The 19,441-nt window shown below is 41.9% G+C and overlaps 3 protein-coding genes across 5 annotated transcripts; all 3 read left to right on the top strand.

Annotated features, from left to right (window-relative positions):
* Positions 1-2,374: 2,374 nt before the first annotated feature.
* LOC4332347 (peroxisomal nicotinamide adenine dinucleotide carrier) lies at positions 2,375-5,340 on the top strand. Its single transcript, XM_015772740.3, has 11 exons — positions 2,375-2,523; positions 2,619-2,696; positions 2,820-2,894; positions 2,990-3,120; positions 3,272-3,326; positions 3,431-3,541; positions 3,862-3,930; positions 4,011-4,118; positions 4,430-4,498; positions 4,590-4,644; positions 4,823-5,340. The coding sequence occupies exons 1-11, from the start codon at positions 2,443-2,445 to the stop codon at positions 5,023-5,025; spliced, it is 1,035 nt and encodes a 344-aa protein (XP_015628226.1). The 5' UTR covers positions 2,375-2,442; the 3' UTR covers positions 5,026-5,340.
* Positions 5,341-6,027: 687 nt separating this feature from the next.
* LOC4332348 (large ribosomal subunit protein uL4c) lies at positions 6,028-8,444 on the top strand. Its single transcript, XM_015773142.3, has 2 exons — positions 6,028-7,029; positions 8,190-8,444. Exons 1-2 carry the CDS (start codon positions 6,096-6,098, stop codon positions 8,225-8,227), a joined length of 972 nt encoding a protein of 323 aa, XP_015628628.1. The 5' UTR covers positions 6,028-6,095; the 3' UTR covers positions 8,228-8,444.
* Positions 8,445-14,231: 5,787 nt separating this feature from the next.
* Positions 14,232-19,434, top strand: LOC4332349 (coronatine-insensitive protein homolog 2-like). 3 transcript variants are annotated; one of them, NM_001417468.1, is made up of 5 exons: positions 14,236-14,339; positions 15,994-16,064; positions 16,145-17,112; positions 17,492-17,978; positions 18,090-19,434. In NM_001417468.1, the coding sequence occupies exons 3-5, from the start codon at positions 16,616-16,618 to the stop codon at positions 18,873-18,875; spliced, it is 1,770 nt and encodes a 589-aa protein (NP_001404397.1). In that variant the 5' UTR covers positions 14,236-14,339; positions 15,994-16,064; positions 16,145-16,615; the 3' UTR covers positions 18,876-19,434. The 3 variants fall into 3 exon arrangements, with proteins under 3 accessions (NP_001404399.1, NP_001404397.1, NP_001404398.1); NM_001417469.1 differs by having other exon boundaries at positions 16,017-16,064; NM_001417470.1 differs by having other exon boundaries at positions 14,232-14,339; positions 15,994-17,112.
* The last annotated feature ends 7 nt before the right edge of the window (positions 19,435-19,441 follow it).

Consider the following 19,441-nt stretch of genomic DNA (forward strand, 5'->3'; position numbering starts at 1 on the left):
TCCCGTGCCAACGTTTGACTGTCCGTCTTATATGAAATTTTTTTATAATTAGTATTTTCATTGTTGTTAGATGATAAAACATGATTAACACTTTATGCGTGACTTATCTTTTTAATTTTTTTATAATTTTTTCAAATAAGATGGACGGTCAAACGTTGGACACGGAAATCAGGGTTTGTCTTTTTTTGGGACGGAGGGAGTATGTGGCCGCGATCGGCCTGCCATGCCCTGATCTTGCCAACGATCAGCCTAGTAGCGACATACTCCCTCCGTTTTTTAATAGATGACGCCGTTGACTTTTTCTCACATGTTTTACTATTCGTCTTATTTAAAAAATTTATGCAAATGTATAAGATATAAATCACACTTAAAGTACTATGAGTGATAAAACAACTCATAACAAAATAAATTATAATTATGTAAATTTTTTGAATAAGACGAATGATCAAACATGTGAGAAAAAGTCAACGATGTCATCTATTAAAAAATGGAGGTAGTACAAGAGAAACCAGATTGCTAGAAATAGTTGAAGAGGACCCACCAGCGATGATGTGGCATAATTCAATGCTTTTGGGAACTAAAAATAGGGAAGCTCGTGGACAAGGGGGTGATTTTTGGGCTCAAATTATTTTGGGATGACCCCAATCTGAGATTTTTGGGAGTTAAATTTTAGGCATCTATTGGAAATGCTCTTAACAACTAGTGGACCAATTCAACCCACTTCCTCTCATTGATTGTGGACCACACCCTCCGATTCCTTAAAAAAAAATCATCACATCCCTCACGCCAAAATACATACAAATGGTCCCTTTGAATCACATGAGTGGAAAACGGAGGAATAGGAAAAACATAGGATTATAACAGAAATGCAAATGTAAAATAAATGATTACAAAACACAATAAAAACATGTGAATGACCGTTTGATTGATCCACAAGAAAAATACATGAATTTGAGGAGAGACAAAAACTCAAAGGAATTTTTCCATGAAGTTCTACCTCATGTTAAACTTTCTCAAAAACTTATATGAGAAGAAACATTCCATAGGAATTTCATTGGATCTCATGGGGTATTCAAAGAGCGAAATCCTCTAAAATTTCTATAAATTCCCTTTGAATCAAATGGAGCCATCCCATTCCAAAACAAGGGATGGACCTAAGTACCTAACATATCCCACCTCATGCCAAATCAAATACATGAGTGTTGTTTTGAACACAATCTAAGATGAGAATTTGTTTTCGCCGCTCATTGAAATCATATCTATTGCGCCATCGACAATTTTGAGATCCTCCCGTTTGTCATTACTTAGTTGGCGCTCTACTGCTCATCCCTATTTATCTTCTGTCATTCCTCTCTATCAATAGTGCTTGGTCAACAAATTTGCCCCGAAAGACGATTAAATAAATTTTATAGTGGGAGAAAACACATGTTTTTTTTAAAAAAAAACTTCAAAAAAAAATCAGCATTACAATTGTCATAAGAATGGGAAAACCTGCAACGTCCCAAACAAGGCCTTGCAAAGGATCATAAGGTCTTCCCAGCGCTGATGACTGATGAGTGATGAGAACGATGGGCGATCCAACGAGAAATCAAGGGCAGCAGCATATTCCAAGGGTTCGACTTACCGCCGGTAACCGCGTGTTTACCGTGATTACCGGCTTTATCGCGGGGGTACGGTAATATAAATACCGCGGTAACCTCCTTAAATTCAAATAAATTTAAAAAATAATTTGAATTTTTGATAAATTTTGCACCATTTCGTACGGTTTTTTGCGGTAACCGTGCTTACTGCCGGGGCACGGTAACCCCGCCCCCGGCGGTTTGGGAAACCTGGGGGCGGTTTGGGAAACCTGATTCCAACTCGCAGGAACTCAAGTATACTCAACGCAGCAGTACAGCGCGAGAAAACCATGTTAACAGTAAATCTATTTATACATCGCTGTCCAGTCTTCTCCTATGAAGTGTACAGACTGCGCCATCTCCACAACACGCCAAGCCGTGAGATATTCTGCAATATCCCTCTGTTCCCTTTTCATCTGAACTAAAAACCTGAAGGGAAAAAAAAAAGGCCCACTGTTTCACGGTTGAAGAACTCGTCGATTTAATTTTGTCAAATCTAATCTTTAAATTTTAACTATTCGTGTAGGAGTACCCTCCATCTCTGTCGAATTAAACCGTGTTTTTAACGTAAGACGACCAATTTAAAAAGAGTCGAAGTGGTCTGAAGTCTGAACTCTGAATTTTGTTGGGGGAAGAACCGAAGAGGCAGTGCCGTAAAGGCAAAAGAAACAAGAAACACGGCCCGAGTCTAGTCGACCACGCCCCGCGTCCGTCTTCCCCCCCAAAACTTCAGCAAAAGCAAACGAAGTCTTCTCAGATTAATTCTCGCGTCGTGTCAGACCACGCTGCCGCGGGGGATCTGCCGGGTGGCGAGGCTGCGGAGATGTCGGACGCGCTGATCAACGGCGTCGCCGGCGCCGGCGGCGGGATCATCGCCCAGCTCCTCACCTACCCGCTCCAAACCGTACGCGCCACCTCTCCTCCATCCTTGGATTGCTAGATTGTTTGGGTCAATTGCTTGGTTGTTTAATAACGGAGGGTTTGGGGGTGGGTGCGCAGGTGAACGCGCGGCAGCAGACGGAGCGCGACCCCTCCAAGCCGGCGTTCAAGGACGGCGCCGTCCGCCAGATGTGCCTGGTGCTTCTCCTCCTCCTCCTCCCCAAATTCCCTTCTCGTGTTCATGCGAGCTGACGAGCAATCTAACCCGACCCGAGTCTAATGCTACCGCGATCTCTTTGTTCTTCTGTTCTTCTGTGGTAGGTGGTGAAGCATGAAGGGTGGGAGCGGCTGTACGGCGGCCTCATGCCCTCGCTTGTTGGCACTGCGGCCTCCCAGGTTGCTTTCGTTTTGCTGATCGATTTTCACCAGCTTCCCTGCCTTGTTGGAGGATTAGCTGTACCAGCTTCTGAATCGAATCATTGTGTCTGTAGGGTGTCTACTATTACTTCTACCAGATATTCCGGAGCAGGGCGGAGGCCGCGGCTCTCCAGCGATCCAGGAGAGGAATCGGCGATGGATCCGTCGGGATGCTCCAATCCCTCACTGTCGCTGCGCTTTCTGGGTAATCCTATTTTGCTTGTGCGTCTGCCATTGGCTTATGCTGTTATGCATTGTGTTGTCTTTTTCTCGGTATGATAGTTGTAAGCTCATTCTTGTTCTTAATGGTTTACTTATGATGAACAACCTTCGGTGCTGTTGTTTTGTTTGCGCAGATGTGTTAATGTACTTCTCACAAACCCAATTTGGGTAATTGTTACACGAATGCAAGTAAGTAATGCACATTATTGCAGTATTATTTCCCAACTGACTACTTTTAGTGTAATAAGAAATTCAGTGGCACATCCTGAAGTATAATTCATTCTTGTCTGCAGACTCACCGGAAGGCAAACAAACAGCAGAGTCCTCTGGATTTGACGTGTGTTCTTGACAAGGCCCTACAAGCTCCCGCTGTTGAAAACATACCTCACAAGACTATCCATGTTGTATGTAACTTTGATCATTTCTCTTTCAGGATGAGATACTCTATTCTTGCAATTACATGCTGCTGATTACTGGATCCAAGACTAACAGCTGTTCTTATATGGAAAAAAGGCCTCATTTAGTTTTTCCTAGGCCTCATCCCAGTTCCTAAACTGTTAGCTCAGCTTTTTTTTTTTGTCCCTAAACTGCGGATAAAACCCATCCTTCATCTCTGAAAACCAAGTAAAACTTGTCCTCCTAAGTACTTCATATAGTCAATATGCAAGTGCTAATGATTCAGACTTTGTTTGGGGCATGGTTGATTGACTCCGTTTGGCTGCAGATTCAGGACCTTTACAAAGAAGCTGGATTTTTGGGCTTCTGGAAAGGTGTAGTTCCAGCTCTTATTATGGTAAGTCTTATGTCGCATTTTCTTTTGCTAAGTTATTTCTTTTTTACAAGTTATTGTTTCCATGTTTCATCTGTCATCAGGTTAGCAACCCTGCAATCCAATTCATGTTGTACGAGACTCTTTTGAAGAAGTTGAAAAAGAGACGTGCCTCTAATTTGAAGGGAGCTGATGGACTGACTGCTCTTGAAGTAAGCTTTTGGCTTTTGGCTTTTCTGGTGACTGGGATCATTGTACAGATTTATTAGGATATAACCAATTTGCATCATGCTAACTTGCTGCATTGGGGCCTGAATCTACCCGTAACGCTGACTTGAAAGTTTGTTCTTCTAGTAACGATGTTTCATGTCCAGTAATTATATGTTGCATGTCTTAACTTCATTTACCATGATGATTTGCTGAAAACACTAGTATTTCTTATATGCTCCTAATACTACTATTTCTTTGTTAGTTAGCTATGTTATAGACCGTCTTCATCTCACGCTGTAAAATCCTTGTTCAGATTTTCCTTCTTGGTGCTGTTGCCAAACTGGGTGCGACTGTTGTTACATATCCTCTTCTAGTTGTGAAGGTGATTATTTGAACACCAGTTACAGCAGCAGCCGTTTCTGTGCACAATTGAGCAGACATGTCAAGTTAAACCATGTTTTTTTTTTCTACAGGCAAGACTTCAGGTGAAGCAAATAATTGATGATGACAAGAGGCACCGCTACAAAGGTACATCGCTGGCCTTTATTCTTTAAACTTCATTTTATTATTTAGAGTGAATTATTATTTAATGAGTGATGTTGCTCCATATCCTGTTTCTGATAGTCTTTACTTCTCTTCTGGTAATAATATTTGCTGTTCTCTGACTTTGTTACCAAATACGCTATGCAAATTTTATTGCTTGCAGGCACATTTGATGCGATCACAAAGATGATACGTTATGAAGGTTTGTCAGGGCTTTATAAAGGAATGAGCACAAAAATCGTACAAAGTGTTTTTGCTTCTGCTCTCCTTTTTATGATTAAGGAGGAACTGGTGAAGGGCGCTCGATTATTGGTAACCGGCAACACCAGCCTTGTTAAGAAGTTACCATCGAAGCCATTAAGATGATCTAGGTTGTACAAGAGTTAGTTCCCTACTTATACCACAATTGTTTCCATAAAGCGATGGACAGAGTTGCCAAGCGCCCCTGTTAGGAGATATCAAGTTATCTGTGAGACTCTGATCGACTGTAGGCTCTCCAAAAAAAGGAGATTAAAGATGTAGTACAATTACCACTGTGATTCTTGTAGGAACCAATAATGATGGTATATATTGGGTAGGCTATCTCTGTTGCTCGTGTAAAGTATACTGTTATGGAAGATTGAAACACTAGAAAATAAGTTGGCAATGAGAATCGCAAGCGCTAGTCATCTGTTCAGATTACTTGAGTTTCTTTAGCTTGTTTGTTAGAGCTAACCGAGAAGAGGATCGCAATCGTGAAAACTTCGCAAGTGTTCAGAACAAAAGTAGAAGTAGAAAATTTGGAGTTCCTGTCCATTTTTAGCATAACTGTGTCTATGGTGCGCCCCATCTGTCAATGTGGTTCTCAGGCAACTGTTCTGATACACAAGTGCTAATGAGCAATCTGACCCGACAAAAAGGAAATGAAATTTAATTTGATTATTTCAAACTCATTTTGGTGAAACTAAGCCTCCTTCTTTACTAAGATGCAAATTCTTCCTAACACATTTTTTAAACTGCTAAATGGTATGTTTCATATGAATTTTTTACATAAAAATATTTTAAAATATCAAATAAATCAATTTCAAGTTTAAAATAATCAAAACTTAATTAAACATAAGCTAATGGGCCGTTTTCATTTTGCTTTCCTATTTTATTTCATCTTTATTAGAAAAAAAACACCATCTAATAGACTAATACTGCCTCGAGGGTTTTTCTTTAACAATATCTAAGTTTTTTTAATGAAGAGATGCTTCTTCTAAAATCCAAACACATAGTAGTGTGTGTATCTTACTGGTCTGGCGCGACCGACTAAGCTGACACTCGCGAGAGTGTGGCCGGTCCGGTCGGGTGGGGGTGGATAAGGAGATAGAGAAGCGGCCGCTCCGCAGCTGCAGCGGCAAAGCCTCCCCGTCGTCCAGCCCACGCAGCGCACCGCAGCGAGCGAAGCCGCCGCAATGGCCGCCTCCTCCGTGGCCTCGACTCTCCTCCTCTCGCTCTCCTCTTCCTCCTCGCCCTTCCTCTCCCCCACCTCGGTCTCCTTCCTCCCATCCGCCGCCGCCGCCGCCTCCTCCTCCCCGCGCGTCGCCGTCGCCGCCGGCAAGCAGAAGGCGGCTATCTCCGTCCTCCGCGCCCTTCGCGCCGAGGCGGCCACCCTCCCGGTTCTCTCCTTCACCGGGGAGAAGGTCGGGGAGGTCGCCCTCGACCTCAAGTCGGCGCCGCCCTCCACCGCGCGCGCCGTCGTGCACCGCGCCATCATCACCGACCGCCAGAACAAGCGCCGCGGCACGGCCTCCACGCTCACCCGCGGCGAGGTCAGGGGAGGCGGCAGGAAGCCCTACCAGCAGAAGAAGACGGGGAAGGCGCGGCGCGGGTCGATGCGCACGCCGCTCCGCCCCGGCGGCGGCGTCATATTCGGGCCCAAGCCCCGCGACTGGTCCATCAAGATCAACCGCAAGGAGAAGCGCCTCGCCATCTCCACCGCGCTCGCCAGTGCCGCCGTGGCCGACGATGCATTCGTCGTGGAGGAGTTCGACGAGGAGTTCGCCGCGGGTCCCAAGACCAGGGACTTCGTGGCCGCGCTTCAGCGGTGGGGGCTCGACCCCAAGGAGAAGGCCATGTTCTTCGCCACGGATTTTGCAGACAATGTGCGGCTCAGCGGAAGGAACATTGGCTCCCTCAAGATGCTAACCCCCAGGACTCTCAACCTATACGACATCCTCGATGCCCGCAAGCTCTTCTTCACCCCGGCCGCCATTAACTATCTCAACTCCAGGTATGGTGCCACCGTTTTTGATGAATATGAGGATGATACCAATGGCGAGGATGATGGTGAGGAGGAAGCAGAGGAGTTGCAAGAAGGAGAAGGGAGCGCAGAGGAGGCTGCTCAAGGTACATAGCTATGCATGAACAATTTCCAGGTGTCTTTTTATTGTTTCTATGGTGGGCATGTGCGAAATGACTTTGAGTAACTAATGCTATCCAGTGATCCTTTATTTTACATGTTTTAGTTGATAGTTAGGAGAGAAAATGCTCTGCTTTAATGGCATGTACAGTAGTTTTTTTTTTTATCTTTTAACTCTTAGCTATGCTCTGTTGTAAATATCATGATCGATGCTATACGTATGCTGATAAAGATCCTGACATGCGTTTTAAGGGTAAAAACAAGATAACGTGGCAAAGAAACAGAAAATGTAGCCAGTTTTGTCTTATGAATACCATCTTAATTATTATGGAGAAATTCTTTGTGGCCTTGTAGACTTATGGAGCTAATTTTTTTTTCGAAATAGTTCTCTTATCCTTACCAGCATGCAAAAGGAAAAATGCTTACCATGCTAATGTACATCGTATGGTTTTTTTTCCTCCTGAAAGATCCAATAAGTCCATGACATAATTCAATGGTCTATTTTAGAAGCATGCTTAGAGATCCACCTACCCCTATGCTAGCTCTCAGTAGACCCACTGAGTCTGTATTTTACTCGTTATTTTGCACCTCCTTAGGGTTTTTATTCAGAGCTCATGAGCAACTCAACAATTTGCGAATAGAAAATGACTTCACCTAATGGTGGTTAAATTTTCGGCTGAAGGTGGATTAAGTCCTAAGCACTAAACTAAAAAATAAGAAGAAATGAGACTGCATGGAATCCATGAACACCACTGAACCAGAACTCTGGGGATACTGGTACACTCCTTATAATAGTGTCACAATCTGCTGTGCCACACAGCTACCCCTATCACCTATCACTTGAAACATTGTCAGCCATTGGCACTGTCATCATTCACTTCAAAGATGTTCTGTTAGACCTTAGAACCATCTTAATAAAGTAGTTAGCTGTGAATATGCTGGTTTAAGTTGCTTTAGAGGTAAAACCTAGTTAAACACATGTTTTCTCCATCACTCAAGCACTTCCTTTTCGTAAATACTATGCATAGCTACAGGACTAAGTTATTATTAATTGACATTCAGTTCTCTGTTACATTTTGGTGCTGCATATTATAACTTTCTCTTATTTTGAGCATTTCTCAGGAACTTCTTTTTGTATGACTTTCAGATGAGGCTGCAGAGACTGAGGCTGATAGCAATTCCTAGGGAAGGAGGTGTAGATCGCGTGTTTTTCGTTTGTTGGTCTGGTAATTGCTTCCCTGATGCAGAAGCTTTTTGGCTTACTTTTGTTGTAAGTTTATAATGTTTTTTTTTCACTGATGCAGTATATTAGATCTTCAAACTGCACATATATTTTCAAATACAATGTCGTGTCAACCACTGCATATTTTTCTTCCAATTTTATACAGAAAGTGCTTCCCAATCTTGCTTCAAAAAACCAGTGTTGACCTGCTGGTTACCACTAATTTTCTACTCCCTCCGTTTCATATTATAAATCATTTTGACTTTTTTTTCCTAGTCAAACTTATTTAATTTTGACCAAAATGATAGAAAAAATAATAACATTTTTAACACAAAACAAACATGTTATCAAAAATATATTCAAAGTTACATTTAATAAAACTAGTTTGGTATTATAAATGTTACCATTTTTTTTCTATATACTTAGTCAAACGTACAGAAGTTTGACTCCGAAAAAAGTCAAAACGACTTATAATATAAAATGGAGAGAGTAACATCTTGAGTAGGGGTATGATTACAAAATCTTGTCTCCTTAAATTGTTGAATTGTTCCTTGTTATGACTAACTTTTTCGCTGGGTGAGCTCTAACAAGTAACAACTAACAAGTCTTTTCAGAGGACTTGCTGCATTTTACAATGTGGAAAGTAGCCTAGCTCAACTTGGACATGGAGCACTGGAGCAGCATAGCCCGGGTTAGATGCTGATCTTGAAACTCTAAGCCCAGATCAGTCGTAAACAACAGACCATTTTGCTCAGGTTTACTTGTAGATCACCTGAGGGTTTAGTGAACCAACCCTCTGCTTATGCCTAACCATAATGATTCCATCATTTTTCTTTCTTACCTGGGTCATGCAAGAAGAGTTGTTGGGCCATCCTTAAGTCCACCCAGACAACTTTGGACCAGATCATCACCTTTCTAATTGTTCTGACATTGCACTACAAGTGGATTATGGGCTTATGGGCAAAGCTGCGTCTGTACTTTAGAAAGGTGCAAGATCTGGTCTTTTGCTATGTCTAGTATTTTATGTCATTTTTAGCTGGTGCTATCGGTAGAATTTACTTATAGTTTGCTCTGTCTTACTCTGCTTTCAACAATATCTAAAGAAATCATTTGTGAGATTGTGACTGACATAATAGTGCTGTATCTATGAACCGAAAAGGGAAGAGTCTTGCTTAGGTTGAGCCAGCTTCTTTGGCACTATCTTTTAAACTTTTTGGTGGGCAAAAAGCTATCCATATTATACTAGCCCACTATGCATAAAAGGCATACAAATTATGGGGATGGACCTGAGCACATAATTTCACTCTCTTTTTTTTTTCTTGAGACTGGCCATTGATTGGTTCTAGTTTGGAATATTGGATCGATTGACTATAACTGTTTCCGTCCCTACATGTTAGGTCTGCATTATGCTCCTTGGAAGGAATCATTAGAAAGAAAACTTACCACTACACTAAATGTCACTCACCGTATTAAGTTCTGTGCAAATATGCAGCAGAATTCTATTGTGCCACTGGCTGCTGTTGTGCAACTGAATTTACTGGGTGGGATTCTTAAACTAAAAATATACCAGATCATCTCAGAGTCTCCGGAAGTAACAGGAAAAACGGTTGATTCATCCTTCAGGCTACTGTTAGGACACGAAAACACCAGTGGAAGAAATAAGTTAGCATGATGGTATAAATCTTAGACATTATCGTCGTTGTCGGTTGCTTTTCGGCGTGTTGGTCTGATCTCCTTCGGAGCTCTTTTATCATCCGTGTCGTAAAGTTTGCACACGTCGCTGTCGATTAGTCCATCCACAGCTTTGTGGCCAATGGGCCAAGTTACTTTGCTCCGATTCATAGTGCTTTGTGGTTGTTTGACCCAAAAGCTTTACAGTCCATCTTTTCATTTATATTTATACTTATTAGCTAAAATTTAAATTTTTAACTTTAAATTTAAAGTTGATTTAAAGGTATTTTTATCGTAGTTTATTTTCCAGACTTTGCTTTTAGATCGTTAAGAACACATCTATAAAAGTTGTATTCACAAATTAATTTTTGTTACAAATATGTCGTTTCTTTTTTTTCCTCCAATGTACCAAACGATGGGTCTATTAGTTTATATGTCTTTTGACTGTTGTCGCATTTCCGTGAAATTTTCCTCGGAAAGGCATCTGGTATGGTTGGACCCAGGCCTTTATATCCTATCTCCCAATCGAATGTGCATGCAACTTATGGCTCTGCCGTCTATACGTGTTCTGCTCAGCTGCTCTCCATGCTCTGCATTTGTAGTGTGGAAAATAAGAATTTAGGGCCCTTTGAATTATAGGAATGAAAAAATAGAGGAATAGAAAAAACATAGGATTCTGACAGAAATGTAAGTGTAAAACAGAGGATTGCAAAACACAGGAATAACGTAGGAATGACCGTTTGATTGGACCACAGGAAAAACACAGAAATTTGAGGAGAGATAAAGACTCAAACGATTTTTTCCATGAGGTTCTACCTCTTGTTAAAATTCCTCCAAAACTTATATGGGAAGAGGCATTCCATAGGAATTTTATAGGATTCCATAGGGTTCATTTCTTTAATTTAAAGGGCTTGGTAGGAAAAATTACTATAGGAACGAAATCCTCTAAAATTTCTATGAATTTCCTTTGAATCAAAGGGTACAAGTAGTCTATACGTGTTCTGCTCAGCTGCTCTCCATGCTCTGCATTTGTAGTGTGGAAAATAAGAATTTACTAGGTACAAGTAGTTTGAGGGTAATTGAAAAGGATATATTTAGATTGATATGATTTTAAACCATACTATTGAAAGTGGCTATACATTAAACAAGCCTGTAGATCTAGATATATCGATTTATACAACTAGAAATATCTAGTTTTACAAAATCTTGGATCCGAAAGTGTGTTAAATAAGATGTTAGGAAATTCATAGGAATTTTAGGCCCCTTTGAATCAAAGGATTTATATAGAAATTTCATAGGATTTAAATTCTATAGGAAATTTTTCCTATTTGGCCCTTTGATTCAAAGGATTGAAGCTTTCCAAATCCTATGAAATTCCTATAGAATGGCACATTGCATATGGATTTTGGAGGAAATTTAGCAAGAGCTCCAACCTCTTGGAAAATTTCCTTTGAGTCTATCTCTCTCATCCGATTCCTACGTTTTTCCTGCACTCCAATCAAACGACCATTCCTGTGTTTTGCAATCATCTGTTTTACACTTCAATTCCTGTCAGAATCTTGTGTTTTTCTTATTCTTCCGTTTTTTCTACCCTGCGATTCAAAGGGGCCCTTAGAGGATTTTATTCATATATGAATTTTTCTTACAAAGCCCTTTGAATAAAAGGAATAATCCTATGGAATCCTATGAAACTCCTATGGAATGCCTCCTCTAATGCAAGTTTCAGAGGAATTTTAACAAGAGGTAGAACCTCATGGAAGAAATCCTTTGAGTCTTTATCTCTCCTCAAATTCCTGCGTTTTTCCTGTGGTCCAATCAAACGGTCATTCCTATATTTTTCCTGTGTTTTGCAATCCTCTGTTTTATACTTACATTCATGTCAGAATCCTATGTTTTTTTCTATTATTTCATTTTTTTCATTCCTATGATTCAAAGGGGCCCTTAGTGAATCCTATGTTTTTTCTATTATTTTATTTTTTTTTATTCCTATGATTCAAAGGGACCCTTATTGACCTAGCGAGACAACGTATGGTTCTGTAAAATAAAAACTGTAAACACACAGCATGAGCAGCCGAGCAGGGAGCGGTGTAGTGGGCCAAGGCAGCCACCGTTTCTTCCCATTTCCCCCCAAGACAAACCAAATGAATCGCTAGTTGCTATGCCTATTAGCGATGTCTGTTATCTTTATGTCTTTCGATTGACTCTAATTTTGATCTTTGAGCAAAAGGGCATTTAGCTGAGTAGTTACAAAGAGTCTCAGTACATCTTAGGTCCAGAGTTTGATTTTTTGTGGGAGCGAATTTTCCAACATTTAACGGCTTTGTGCTTTTAATGGTAGACGACGTATCTCTAGGATGGATTTGCCGACCCAGTCTTCGAAGATGCTTATAGGGGTAGGGTCTGCATGCGTGCGTTCATAGTGGTGTGAGTGTGCGTGTGTTGTGAATGTCTGCGTTGTAATATGTAATCGGGTAGCTAAGGGTCTTATTCCACCATGGGTGACATAGTTACATTAGAATTGCTAGCTAAAAAATCTTCGTGGTTAGTCAATAATAAATGAGAGTTGAGGATTTGTCCCATCTTTATTTCTTATTCTGACTTATTTTTATCTTTACTATTTTTTCAACAAACTTATAATTGTGCGTCTCATGACAGAAGCCAAAGATACAATCCATTTTTATTACCTAAAAATTAGTGATACCCTAATTCAATCAAGACCGAAGGATCCCAAGGCTCCCAGCTGCCCATTCCAGATGGACGGCACGGATGTACGCTGATGACATCTGCGCTTTACTGGTTACAAATATAGAGGATCTGCGCCCCTCGCGTCCTGCCTGGCCTTTTCCGTGACGAGACGACGCAGAACAGACCGATCGCCCGCCAGCCATGTGACCATCTGCCGTCGCGGTCGCGCCGGAAGCCCGGAAATCGCACCCGCGCGGGCACGTCGTCGTAGCTTTCCGCCGAAAGCACCGGTCGATCCATCCATCCGCCCCCAACCAACTGCCGTTTCTCGCTGGCTCGCTGCCTCTCTCTCCTCCTCGGCCGCTCGGCGTCGCGCACGCCCGGAAGCGCGACACCACCACGTATGCACGCTGAACCGGCCACTCCGCGTCCGCGAGCGTTGATGAGCTGACACGCGAGGAGGGCGTTGCCGTTCGTTAACGACAAGATCGATTCTGGATAGCGTCATGGTCTCATGGAGTCTTAAATTAAATAAAAATGATAGCGTCATGGCGCCGAAAGGTGTTGCCCATTGCCCATTGGTTGCCGGCCCGAGTACAGCTGCGGAATGATTGACCGGGATCGAGCTGAACTCGGCTATACTCTCGTATTTGCCGGTGCGGCCGGTTGCTATGTGCGGATAAGAGCAAGTTTAATGAGCAATTCTACTGTGTTTGAGGAGTCCTCATAATTCCTAGGTATCAAGAGGTATAAAAAAAATGGTACCTCTGATATCTCCTCAAGGACATAAAATTACTCAAGTTTAATAGTATAGCCAACTACTAACTCCAAATCATCAATAGTCAATTTAATAGCCAACTTATACAATAGTTACATATAAACATATACTACACTTTTAATAGCATAGCCAACTGCTGACTCCAAATTATCTATAGTCAACTTAATAGCCAATTCATAACAATAGTTACAATTAATACTAGTCCCACATGTCATACGCACATGTATCTTGGAGTTCGTGCTGCAGCTGGCTATAAATCTGTAGCCCGCTGCTATTCTTTCTTCTCTTTTATCTTCTCGAAATGTGTTTATAGCTTGCTTATAGTCTGTTGTTGTATCTGCTCTTATACAAGGGACAACCTCCACACAATCTCCAATAAAAATACAAGATGATGTGAGAGTAAACTAATATTAGAGTATTTGTTACCTATTAATTAATAGGAAGATGATATAAATAGTTTAAATTAGATGTGTCACTCGTCTTCACTATAAAACTTGCCGTTTTAGACGCCGAAATTTAATGACGCGCTCGGTCAAAAAATTTTATTGTTGGTACTGCTATTCTTAGGGCGTATGCTAAATAAAGAACCCCCATGCGTGCGCACGTGAGTATTGTAAATCTCTTCGGATGAGAGGGAAAAACGGAAGAATATGCCAATGGTACCCACTCGTTCGAGCAATCTAGAAGGATAACTCAACTCACCTGCCCTCGTCTCTCGGGTCATGAGAATATGCCGGTAACAAATGGCAACGTGCTAATATAACTTCCTCCCCTTCTTACCCCTCGGTTCCTGATGCCCAACATATATATATCCCTCCTTCCTCCATATCCAAGGTTAGTTCTACATTTCACATCTCTTCATTTTCTTTGGCTCTTCAGAGTTTTGTCCATCTCTATCTTCAGAGTTCTTCAGAGTTTGCTTACCATATGATCGTGATCAGGTTTGTAGCCAGCCAAATCTTAATTCATAAGAATGCAAGATATTCATGCCTTGACATGTGATTTCTTTATTTGTCTATCCTTTTCAGGTATCGGAATTCTCTTTATTTATAACTACAATGCAATCGCTCATTTTACCCGTAACAATTACCAAGAGCTTGTTTAGTTGACAATAGAGATATCAAGTCAAATAAGGTTGTTTGTGTTACACAAGATACCGATGAATTTTGTAGTGTTGCCCTTCTATTGGGAATTCATAAATGTTGCCTTGATGAGATACTACAGTACCAATAAGTTTTTTTTAATGCCTAGAGGTTAATGAAACGTATAGCATATGGTCCGCAAGGCTAACCAACAGTGGATCATCCCAAACGAAAAAAAAAAACTATGCATGTCTCTCCCACGCGCATTATTTTTCAAGGTAACATACATGAGCCTTTTATGCACAAGTGCATAGAATTGCAACTATAAGATTTTTTTATAATAGCTTTGATATATTTAAAATTTTATTACACATGTCCTATGCTAAGTTTCAAATGTAAGTTGAAAAAGTTGGTAGATAAATTCATGGCCTAATAATGATACCTACATGAAGAGGAACACTTCTACAAGCGTCATCAATGTTATATCTAGCTATCTGCAAGTTGAGGGTTTTCGTCAAAGTATGGCATCACTCAAGTCACACCTACTTAATTCAAGCATGGCGAACCAATGAAATAGGACTAAAACCATAAATGCTAGATAAATCATGCTAGAAACTCCTATCATAATATATTGCTACTAAATCACTTATTACCATCATTAGAAAGAGAATATCATTGGTACTAGCTATTAAGAGCCATGTCAGCCAAGTCACGTTCTACTTGTGACGGGGCAATGAAGGACAAGTATAAAGGTGTGTGTGTTGTGTGTGTTTGGGGGGTTGGGGGGGGGGGCAATGGACCAACATCCGGTACTTTTACATGTAAAAACTAATAAATATTTCATATTAGTGTTAGCTATGTCCGATCTCATTCGAGACAACTTGTTGATACTTGCTACCCCAAGTCTACATATAGATTGTTGACATGTCAGATCAAAACTATCATTATTAAAAGCTCTTCTAAATGCAATTTGAGCTTAACTCAGTTTTTTTCAGCCTATTCCTTTTATCCCTCATGCCTAAAATTGTACAATGGTTAGCCCTACTGCAAACGACCTTGCACAATAAAAAAATCATGCATAATTGCATATTCGAGTGTAAATTCTTTTTGCATATGTCTTTTGGACAGTACACCTGATATGTACTCACTCCATTTTTAAGAAAGACTAATTTTTAACTATAAATATGGATATAAACTATCTTTAGATTTGTGTTAAATGGTGTGAAGTTAAAAATAAATGTGGCATCCTAAATCGATCCATACACACTATTTTGTCTATTGGATGTGCACTTCTGATTTTTTTTCTTAAAAGTTTAACTTGTCTAGTACTATCGTAAAACTATGTTGTTAAAAGTTACCATTGTATATACATTAAATAACTTGCCCTCACGTCTTTACAATGATGCTTTTGTAGCTTTCCCTCATTTTTAAGATTGAAGGTTTTTATGTTGGATTAATTTTGCCATCGGATATCAATTGACAGCGTATTACATTGATGCAATTTTTCTTTTAGCTATTTCTTATCATACCCTACAGGTAATTCTCAAAATCGGAGAGATTTACAAGGACACAATAGCGATATAAGTATGACTCCCTCGGAGCTCTAATTATATAGCACAAGGATGATTCAGGACTCATCCACCATATAACTATAACTCTCTCAGGGCTCCAATCATATAGCACAAAAAGGATTCAGAACTCATCCATAAACAGTGACGATGACCCGCAACCACTGCGAGAAAACCTTGACCACGGACAACGTCAGAGATTTTAGCCACAGGATAACAAACTCACAGGAAATGGAAGGAAAGTGAGAAATATCTGCAGCCGCCGTCAGCCTCAGGCCTCAGCCGCTGGCAAACGCACCGCATCAGCAGCAGCAGCAGCAGCAGCCATCCCAAGCGAGAGAGCTTTGCTTTCGCGAGTCGCGCGACTCCGCCAGGACAGGAAAAAACCGGAAAAAAAAAACCCCGCAATAAAATTTCCCCAACTTCCGCTTTTTCCTTGCCTCTCCCCACCACACCACACCACCCCATCTCCCATCTCACCATCCCCCTTTCCCACCCTCCCGTGCGAACACACCCGCGGCGCGGAGCCCAGATCGGGATCGCGACGGATCGGCGGCGGCGGCGGCGATGGGAGGCGAGGCGGGGGAGCGGCGGCTGGGGAGGGCGATGAGCTTCGGGATCCCGGACGTGGCGCTGGGGCTGGTGATGGGGTTCGTGGAGGACCCCTGGGACCGGGACGCCATCTCGCTCGTGTGCCGCCACTGGTGCAGGGTCGACGCGCTCAGCCGCAAGCACGTCACCGTCGCCATGGCGTACTCCACCACGCCCGACCGGCTGTTCAGGCGGTTCCCCTGCCTCGAGTCGCTCAAGCTCAAGGCCAAGCCCCGGGCGGCCATGTTCAACCTCATCCCCGAGGACTGGGGCGGCTCCGCCTCGCCGTGGATCCGCCAGCTCTCGGCCTCGTTCCACTTCCTCAAGGCGCTCCACCTCCGCAGGATGATCGTGTCCGACGACGACCTCGACGTCCTCGTCCGCGCCAAGGCGCACATGCTCTCCTCGTTCAAGCTTGACCGCTGCTCTGGCTTCTCAACATCCTCCCTCGCCCTCGTCGCCCGCACCTGCAAGTAATTATTTTTTACCCTTACAAAATATTACTCGAGTGAGTCATTTAAGGTTCTCCTTTGTTCGCTTAAAAAGTGTTGTTGTAAAAGGGATTTGGGTATGGTTTGCTTACGGAAGGGAATACTACGTCTTAGGAGTTCTCTCTTGCTTTGGTCACTATAAAAACATCTTAGTTCTAGAATTCAACTTTGGAGATAATTGTAGCTCATAGGTATTAAGGAAATGGTGTGCTTTAACTGTCACACCCTAATTTTCTAGTGAGGTGCGAGGATTTAGCTTAGATCCAAGGCTACTTAGTGGAAATGGATAAGTAGAAATAGGTTACTGCAAGAGTGCGGTGGATTTCTAGATAATTGACCAGCCATATGTTGTCATTTGCAGGAAACTTGAAACGTTATTCCTGGAGGATAGCATAATTGCTGAGAAAGAAAATGACGAATGGATTCGGGAGCTTGCTACCAACAATAGTGTCCTTGAGACACTGAATTTCTTTTTGACAGATCTCAGGGCATCCCCAGCATATCTTACCCTCCTTGTGCGCAATTGTCGAAGGCTGAAAGTTTTGAAGATTAGTGAGTGCTTCATGCTTGACCTGGTTGATTTGTTCCGTACAGCAGAAATATTACAAGACTTTGCCGGTGGTTCCTTTGATGATCAGGGTCAAGTTGAAGAGAGTAGAAATTATGAAAACTACTATTTCCCTCCTTCATTGCTCCGCTTGAGTTTGCTCTACATGGGAACAAAAGAGATGCAAGTGCTATTTCCATATGGTGCTGCACTCAAGAAGTTGGATCTTCAATTCACATTCCTTTCCACAGAGGATCACTGTCAGCTGGTCCAGCGCTGCCCAAATCTGGAAATCTTAGAGGTATTTCCTGGTAGATTAGTTGCATGTCTTTTTGTTATGTTTCTTGCTTTGAGGTTTTATAGGAATATTCAACATGGGCTGATAATCCTTTTTCTCATGTCAATCCAACAGGTGAGGGATGTCATAGGGGATCGTGGGTTAGAAGTTGTTGCACAAACCTGCAAGAAATTACAGAGACTTCGAGTAGAGAGAGGAGATGATGATCAAGGAGGTCTTGAGGATGAACATGGTATGGTTACACAGGTGGGGTTGATGGCTGTAGCTCAAGGCTGCCCTCATTTAGAATACTGGGCAGTGCATGTCACTGACATTACAAATGCTGCTCTAGAAGCCATCGGTACATACAGCAGCAGTCTTAACGATTTCCGGCTTGTCCTGCTTGATAGAGAAGCAAATATAACAGAATCACCCCTTGACAATGGGGTGCGTGCTTTACTGAGAGGCTGCACCAAGCTCCGGAGGTTCGCATTTTATGTAAGACCTGGGGCTCTATCAGATGTTGGCCTTGGGTACATTGGTGAATTTAGTAAGACAATCCGTTACATGTTACTTGGGAATGTTGGGGAGTCTGACCAAGGACTGCTTCAACTCTCAACAGGATGCCCAAGCTTGCAGAAATTGGAGCTGAGGGGTTGTTTCTTCAGTGAACGTGCATTGGCTGTTGCTGTTTTACAACTTAAATCACTGAGATACCTATGGGTGCAAGGATACAAGGCATCTCCCAATGGCACTGATCTAATGGCAATGGTGCGACCCTTCTGGAACATTGAGATTATTGCCCCGAATCAAGATGAAGTTTGCCCGGACGGTCAGGCACAGATTCTTGCATATTACTCACTTGCAGGAATGAGATCAGATTACCCTCACTCAGTAATTCCCCTCTATCCTTCGGTTTGAGTGTATATGTCTGATACCAGGTTGCGAAACTCACACTCTAGTATAGGCCGATATTGTTCCAAATTCTACAGTTTGCTGCTCTTATTCTGTTTAGCAATGAGCACAGAACAAATGACAAATAAAAGCAGGATAGCTGTTAGTTCGAGGAACATATTATAACATCTTGGGACTAAGAATTTTATTGCATATCTGAGGGGTATCACTTCTGCGAAAGCTCAGCTCAATTGGCCAGCACGGATATGTAAACTTCTCCATTTTGATTAGGATCGGACACACAATTTTGTAATAATGTTCCTTGTTCAATGTTTAGTAGTATTATTTGACTCTTTAGCTTTGTGTCACATTGTCTCTTGGAAGATCGCCGCACTGTGTTCTAATAAGTCATTCGCTGTACAATATTTTTATCATCCACAGATCACACTACTGGCTGTATTCTTGCTGTGACTTTTCTATTTCTTCTCTCTTTGGTTGTGTAACGCCCCTTGATTGGTCTGTATGATGGCGCGCTGCTTCTTACTTTATCTTGTTTGGTGGAAATGTGGAATCATGCATATCGATATGTAATT

This window comes from Oryza sativa, chromosome 3, assembly GCF_034140825.1.
Source record: "Oryza sativa Japonica Group chromosome 3, ASM3414082v1".
Classification (NCBI taxonomy): Eukaryota; Viridiplantae; Streptophyta; class Magnoliopsida; order Poales; family Poaceae; genus Oryza; species Oryza sativa.

Excerpts from the sequence above, each read along its gene's own strand:
- LOC4332347 (XM_015772740.3), top strand. The coding sequence starts at position 2,443 with ATGTCGGACGCGCTGATCAACGGCGTCGCCGGCGCCGGCGGCGGGATC. Across the intron at positions 3,542-3,861 it reads CTCACAAGACTATCCATGTT|ATTCAGGACCTTTACAAAGA; the intron begins GTATGTAACTTT and ends GTTTGGCTGCAG. Across the intron at positions 4,499-4,589 it reads ATCCTCTTCTAGTTGTGAAG|GCAAGACTTCAGGTGAAGCA; the intron begins GTGATTATTTGA and ends TTTTTTCTACAG.
- LOC4332348 (XM_015773142.3), top strand. The coding sequence starts at position 6,096 with ATGGCCGCCTCCTCCGTGGCCTCGACTCTCCTCCTCTCGCTCTCCTCT. Across the intron at positions 7,030-8,189 it reads CGCAGAGGAGGCTGCTCAAG|ATGAGGCTGCAGAGACTGAG; the intron begins GTACATAGCTAT and ends TATGACTTTCAG.
- LOC4332349 (NM_001417470.1), top strand. The coding sequence starts at position 16,616 with ATGGGAGGCGAGGCGGGGGAGCGGCGGCTGGGGAGGGCGATGAGCTTC. Across the intron at positions 17,113-17,491 it reads CTCGTCGCCCGCACCTGCAA|GAAACTTGAAACGTTATTCC; the intron begins GTAATTATTTTT and ends TGTCATTTGCAG. Across the intron at positions 17,979-18,089 it reads CAAATCTGGAAATCTTAGAG|GTGAGGGATGTCATAGGGGA; the intron begins GTATTTCCTGGT and ends TCAATCCAACAG.